The following is a 7233-nucleotide window of genomic DNA, read 5'->3' as shown; positions in this document are numbered from 1 at the left end:
ACCCTAACCCCTAACCCTAACCCTAACCCTAACCCTAACCCTAACGCTAACCCTAACCCTAACCCGTACCCTAACCCTAACCCTAACCCGTACCCTAACCCTAACCCTAACCCTAACCCGTACCCTAACCCGTACCCTAACCCTAACCCTAACCCGTACCCTAACCCGTACCCTAACCCGTACCCTAACCCGTACCCTAACCCTAACCCGTACCCTAACCCTAACCCTAACCCTAACCCTAACCCGTACCCTAACCCTAACCCTAACCCTAACCCTAACCCGTACCCTAACCCTAACCCTAACCCTAACCCTAACCCTAACCCTAACCCTAACCCGTACCCTAACCCTAACCCTAACCCTAACCCTAACCCGTACCCTAACCCTAACCCTAACCCGTACCCTAACCCGTACCCTAACCCCTAACCCGTACCCTAACCCGTACCCTAACCCTAACCCGTACCCTAACCCGTACCCTAACCCGTACCCTAACCCTAACCCTAACCCTAACCCTAACCCGTACCCTAACCCTAACCCTAACCCTAACCCTAACCCTAACCCGTACCCTAACCCGTACCCTAACCCGTACCCTAACCCTAACCCTAACCCGTACCCTAACCCTAACCCTAACCCGTACCCTAACCCGTACCCTAACCCTAACCCTAACCCTAACCCTAACCCGTACCCTAACCCTAACCCTAACCCTAACCCTAACCCTAACCCTAACCCTAACCCTAACCCTAACCCTAACCCTAACCTAACCCTAACCCTAACCCGTACCCTAACCCGTACCCTAACCCTAACCCTAACCCGTACCCTAACCCTAACCCTAACCCTAACCCTAACCCTAACCCTAACCCTAACCCTAACCCTAACCCTAACCCGTACCCTAACCCGTACCCTAACCCTAACCCTAACCCTAACCCTAACCCTAACCCTAACCCTAACCCAAACCCTAACCCTAACCCGTACCCTAACCCTAACCCGTACCCTAACCCTAACCCGTACCCTAACCCTAACCCTAACCCTAACCCAACCCTAACCCATACCCTAACCCTAACCCGTACCCTAACCCTAACCCGTACCCTAACCCTAACCCGTACCCTAACCCTAACCCGTACCCTAACCCTAACCCGTACCCTAACCCTAACCCGTACCCTAACCCTAACCCTAACCCGTGCCCTAACCCTAACCCGTACCCTAACCCTAACCCGTACCCTAACCCTAACCCGTACCCTAACCCTAACCCGTACCCTAACCCGTACCCTAACCCGTGCCCTAACCCTAACCCGTACCCTAACCCGTACCCTAACCCTAACCCGTGCCCTAACCCTAACCCTAACCCGTACCCTAAACCGTACCCTAACCCGTACCCTAACCCTAACCCTAACCCTAACCCTAACCCTAACCCGTACCCTAACCCTAACCCGTACCCTAACCATAACCCTAACCCGTACCCTAACCCTAACCCGTACCCTAACCCTAACCCGTACCCTAACCCTAACCCGTACCCTAACCCTAACCCGTACCCTAACCCGTACCCTAACCATAACCCTAACCCTAACCCTAACCCTAACCCTAACCCTAACCCTAAACCGTACCCTAACCCGTACCCTAACCCGTGCCCTAACCGTAACCCTAACCCTAACCCGTACCCTAAACCTAACCCGCACCCTAACCCTAACCCGTACCCTAACCCTAACCCGTACCCTAACCCTAACACTAACCCTAACCCGTACCCTAACCCGTACTCTAACTCTAACCCTATCCCGTACCCTAACCCGTACCCTAACCCGTACCCTAACCCGTACCCTAACCCGTACCCTAACCCTAACCCGTACCCTAACCCTAACCCTAACCCGTACCCTAACCCGTACCCTAACCCTAACCCTAACCCGTACCCTACCCGTACCCGTACCCGTACCCGTACCCGTACCCTTACCCGTACCCGTACCCCTACCCTAACCCTAACCAGTACCCTAACCCTTATCCTAACCGTACCCTAACCCATACCCTAACCCTAACCCTAACCCTAACCCTAACCCTAACCCTAACCCTAACCCTAACCCTAACCCTGTAAAGATCAAATGCCCCATATGTCAATTCCTGTTGTTACACCTATCTGATCCTGAGACTCAGACCCCAGGGACTTCTCTCACTGTTCTAACGTTGCCCTTCCCTTATCACTTTCCCTGCCACAATCATTCTGTCTTGGGACTCAACCGCCCACCCCTTCCCCAGATTGTGTAGCCTTCTTTTCATTGTCCTTGCTCCAAGTTCCCACTATAGACCTCACCGCAGATTCCCTTCACGAACACTTATAACACTAAATTTTCCTCATAGGCCGATTCTTGAGCTCAGCTCAGCCATATTTTAATAAATGAATTTACAAATCATTTTAATAAATCTCCTATTTGGCCTTGTGTGCCCCTCCCTCAGAAAACCTAACAAACAGAAATCCTCCTTCACTTCTGACGGTGACGGGGTTAGGGGACTTGTACAGCCACGTTGTGAGACAGTTTGGCAGTTGGTTCCAGAGTGAAGAGAGTCTCGCCCTGGGATCCAACAATCACGCTTCCAGTATTTAGGCAACTGCTTTGAAAAATTGTATCCAAACGCAAACGAGGATGCAAGTATGTACAGCAGCTCTGCTCATAATGCCTACAGACTTGAGGAGACCAGGATGCCCTTCAAGAGATGAATGTATACACAAAGCGGGGTACATCCATGTCAAGAAGAGCAGAACACGCCACCTCAAAACATATCTCTTTGGCATAAGGATTATTTTGGTCTGATTAATTTTTTAAAAAAGAATCTCGGAAAACAAAGTAGAGTTGGACGTTTTGTGAAGGACATTTACGTTTATTAAGTAAATCTCCATTTGAAGGATGTGCCCCTCTTTGTACCAGAAATTGAAGGATAATTAAATCTTAAGTAACTATTATCAAGAGACAGGTCCTGACTTAAATTGGCATAACAACCATATCCTTGTTTCCTGTGGTTTGCATGATAACACGCCCACCCCTCCAAATCTTTCTTTTGTTTTTAGATGGTATTTAGGTCAATGGCTTTGGCCATCTCAGGGAGATATCATTTTCCCTGGGTATCTCCCATGTATTCAGGTTGTATGCCTGCTATTAAAATCCTGTTTGTTTTTCGCCTACTAATCTATCTTTTATGTAAGGGGAATCTCAATCAAAAGCCTAGAAAAGTAGAGGGAAAGTTGGTTTTTCTCCCATATGCATGCAGTGGAATACTGCTCAGCAACAGAAAGGAATGAACCCACAGAAAGACTGGGACAAACCTATGTGCATATTGCTCAGTGAAAGAATCCATTCTGAAGAGCCTGCACACGGTATGACCCCATCTGTGACACTCTGGGAAAGGCAAAGCTACGTGAACATTCAGATCATGGGGCGGGGGAGGTAATCTGTGTGATACTTTAGGATGGATGCCTGTCACTATGCATTTATCTAAGCCCATAGCTTTGGACGCCCCAAAGGGTCAGCTGTAACCTATTCCAATTTAGTTATTTAGGATGTAGGAGCGTCACAGGGTAGAATACACACTGTGACATAGAATCTAACTGAATCAGAAATGTATGGAAACCTGTTGGGGGTGGGGCAAAAAGTGATGCCCTAAGTTAACTTTGGAAATGAAAGGGATCTGTAGACTAAAAGCACCATGGACGGTGCATAAACACTGGGCTTTGCTTTATGATGTTCTTCCCAGGGGCAGCAGCTAACAATGCTGAGACCTCTGCACATGTGACCTGGGAGGAACAGTGCATTGATCATGGCGGGTGGTGGGAGCCAGGTAAGTTGCAGATAAACAAGGGGAGAGTCTCTGCCCTCTTAAACCTGGATCTGACCTTCCTGGGAGGATGGTGTGGGGAGGTGGCTGCCTGGGGGAAAGGCATAGATCTTCACACTGGGAAGGCCCTGTAGACTTTGGAGCCTCACATTCCATCTTTCCACCCAGACCTGCTGGAAATGCTCAGCTGTCTATGATCAGTCAGCTGCAGCTTTTAAAATGTTCTTCCCCAGGCAGATAAAGGAGTGTGAGGGTCTTGCATGACCCCTAAGCTGTCCCAGAATCCAGGCCCTTGGGGAGGGGGGTGGAATGAGTATGGCAGTGTCTGGGCCTCTGACCAGAAGGTGAGAGGAAGACCAGTCCTGGGGGCAAGCCTTCCCTTTCTGTGGACCCCAGTGCCCTGATGGAATTCATTTTCGGTTGGTGGGGCCTGCAAGTGGTTCTGTTCTGCACATGATCCCCTTTGACTGAAATGGCAAAAAGGAGCTCAGAATTCGTCTGGTGCTGTCTCAGACTCTGACACAGCAGCTTTACAAGGAAATAAGAGACTGGGCTTCTTCCAGAAACTTCCGCAATAAAAGAGAAGAGTGAAAGTGAAAGAGATGAACTCAAGAAGCTTTTCCTGCAAGAACCCCTGTTGGGAGAGGCAAGGATGGAAGAGCTGGGATTGGTGGACAAAAACTCCCACCAAGCACTTCCCTCACATAGGGGTCATTGAGAAAAAAAAGGGGGGGGACCTTATTCCTGCCTGAGGATGCCTGGAAGAGGGTGGCCCTCGGACCCAAATGCCTCTCAGGTTTTGGGATTGGGGTCGTGATGGGGGACCCCTCACCTAGTATGTCTCCAGGGGATACTGTGGTCATCTGACTCATCGAAGGCCACCCACAAGGAGACCCTCCCGTGTGGACATCTGCGAGGTGGACTGGATGGAGGTGACAGCCATGAGAGACAGATGCCATCTGGGCCTGCTGAGAGCTGGTGTCTGAGTCAGAGGGAGAAGAATGCAGAGGCTCTTTGCTGGAGCTGGACGCCTCGCTAACTGCATGTTCACTGAAACACAGGCAGGAGTTCTTGCTTCCACCTCTGGAATGTGAATGCGTGCTTTCAGAATGACAGCAGCCCACACAACAGACCCTTTATTTGGAAAAGAGAAACAAAATCAGGTGAAATAGTTTGCTATCTACTGAGATGACATCTTCATCCCAAATACTTCTCAAGTACAAGGGTTTTGGTTTGGTTTTGGTTTTGTTTTGAGGGTTAATGTTATTTAGTTTAGCTTTTTAATAACCGAATATCCAGCAGCGTGACACTAGGTAAGTGTAACACTCTGGAATCTTTGCAAATTGTGAGAACATGTCTGTGTAAAGGCATTTACAGAAATGAGAAGAATGCAAAGATTGTGGAAGAGATGTGAACATGTGCATGGTTTTTCACACACAAGCAAGTGACGTAATCATTGTGGAACAGGCATTGGGACAGGCCAGAGGGTCTGCGGTCAGGCAACAGGGACGTCAAATTGGGGCCAGTTTTCCGTGGCTAATCCCCAGTTCCCCCAAACCTCGATGTGACTCTTGAGAGCAGGTGGTACCTCCAACTCTCCCTACATGACCCAGAAAGGTTATGTAGAAGAAAATAGAACACACCCATGTGCTCAAAGTCCCCAAGACAATTTGATCTTTATCCTCCACCCAAAGATTTAAGCATCTTATCAAACAGGAGTTAACCAGGGCCAGGGCCAAATATAGAACGTGCCATACAGTGGATGTTTAATAATAATTTTAAAAAACCCACTGAATTAATATTGCTGCTTCTATGTGAAGGCTGAGTAAAGAATCTGACACATCTCACTGCCCTTTATAAAACAGTCAACTGAAAATGCCAGCCTTCTAACAAGGTCTAGGTTGATTAATTATAGAATTTAACAAATTTATTTTAAAAGCAATTGCAAAAGAGTGTCTTGGTAACAAACATACAAAACCTGTGACATTATTCATCATAAAGATTGACTTACATGCATTGTAGACATTTAATGAAAAGCTAGCATTTACTAGATGTCAATTATTACAAAACATCCTACATTACACGTGCTACTGTTTCATAAAGTTTTAAAGCTTATATACATGACATTATAATCTAAACCTTGTTAACTCAGCCCAATAAGAACAAAAATGTAACTTGTCATATGATCATTTCATTTACTTTAGGAAGAGAAAATTCTGATTCTTGTTTTAATGTAATTTATTCTGTAAATTCTATTTTCATTTTTAATCAGTAAGAAAGGACAGATGCTTGGGTAACATGATGCAATAAAGTTACCAAATTTTTCCAGTTGCCAACTTGTATTTTTTATAACAAATAAATAAACAGTAAGAAAGGTGTTGATCCAGTAAAAGAAAACAAAGCCAGTCACCAGCGTAAGAATAAGTCTGGCAGCTTTTTTTTCGGGAGAGTCTTGTGAAGAATGGGTGGTACTGCGAACATGCTGAGCTGTTTTGTGATGTTTAAAAAGAATATTCAGTATGTATATACTATTACATGTCATTAGAGAGAGAAAAAACAAATCTCTAATGAATATTGTACTTAGAAACATTGCATCAATATGGGGATTCTGGGTAATGGTTTCACAAGGGACGGCGATAGGCTGAAGGCTAGCCTCAGTGGCATTCCTTCTGGCTATGTATTCTAGGATGACCATAGTATAAATGACCATATTCATGATCCAGGCACAAAGCAAAGAGGGCTGAATCAATGTAGAAATTTTGGGTTTGAGCCAGACCCACTTACTATCACTCGGAGTAAGAGTCACAGCCTGAAATGTACTCTGGAGGGAGGTTGTATACAGAGAAATACCTCGGGTCACTCTCTGAACGTAAAACACAGCTTTACATCCAACATCACCTATCTCAGGACTCACTCCAAAGGATGACATTATGTTTGGAACTCCTCTGAATATGAGGGACAGGGTGTTAGCAAAAGTCAGGTGGGCAAGAATGACATCTGCAGGCTTCTTCTTATGGGGGAGAATTAAAAAGATGTACATATATATAAGAAATAACAAGAAATTCCCCATGAGCCCAGTACACATTTGAAAGATGAAGATGATTCCAAAAATCATTTCACTGGAAATCATTGTCTTTCAGTATTGGATCTTCAAACCAAGGCCAGCACATCCTACGGACAAATAATTTGATTATGAAAGTAAATATTCAAAATCATTGTGGTTGTGCATGTACCAAGTTTCCAGGTGACTCCCACAGGATGAGTAAATGTTCAGCTACCTCAGACCAAGGGGCACCAAGATTCTTAACGAGCAGAATTTAATGTTCATGAAGACAAAAAGTATCCCATGTTCTCACAATTTCTTCCAGTCAATTTCTCTTTGAAGTGTTCTGCTCATTCTGAAGACTTTTTTTACATATTAAG

General features: G+C 46.1%; 1 protein-coding gene across 1 annotated transcript; it reads right to left on the bottom strand.

The window, feature by feature from the left end:
- Nucleotides 1-6010: 6010 nt before the first annotated feature.
- Nucleotides 6011-6940, bottom strand: LOC146397951 (vomeronasal type-1 receptor 3-like). Its single transcript, XM_084987402.1, has one exon. It carries the CDS (start codon nt 6938-6940, stop codon nt 6011-6013), a length of 930 nt encoding a protein of 309 aa, XP_084843528.1.
- Between the last annotated feature and the right edge of the window lie 293 nt (nt 6941-7233).

Source organism: Sus scrofa, chromosome 13 (genome assembly GCF_054392235.1).
Source record: "Sus scrofa isolate SSC_HxYL_T2T_F1_AM1 chromosome 13, Sscrofa_HxYL_maternal_Yorkshire_Landrace_v2.0, whole genome shotgun sequence".
Taxonomy (NCBI): domain Eukaryota; kingdom Metazoa; phylum Chordata; class Mammalia; order Artiodactyla; family Suidae; genus Sus; species Sus scrofa.
The sequence above is the reverse complement of the archived record's forward strand: the minus strand, read 5'-3'. Positions and strand labels throughout refer to the sequence as shown.

Bases quoted from the DNA above. Each gene is read 5' to 3' on its own strand.
- LOC146397951 (XM_084987402.1), bottom strand. From the start codon at position 6,940: ATGATTTCCAGTGAAATGATTTTTGGAATCATCTTCATCTTTCAAATG.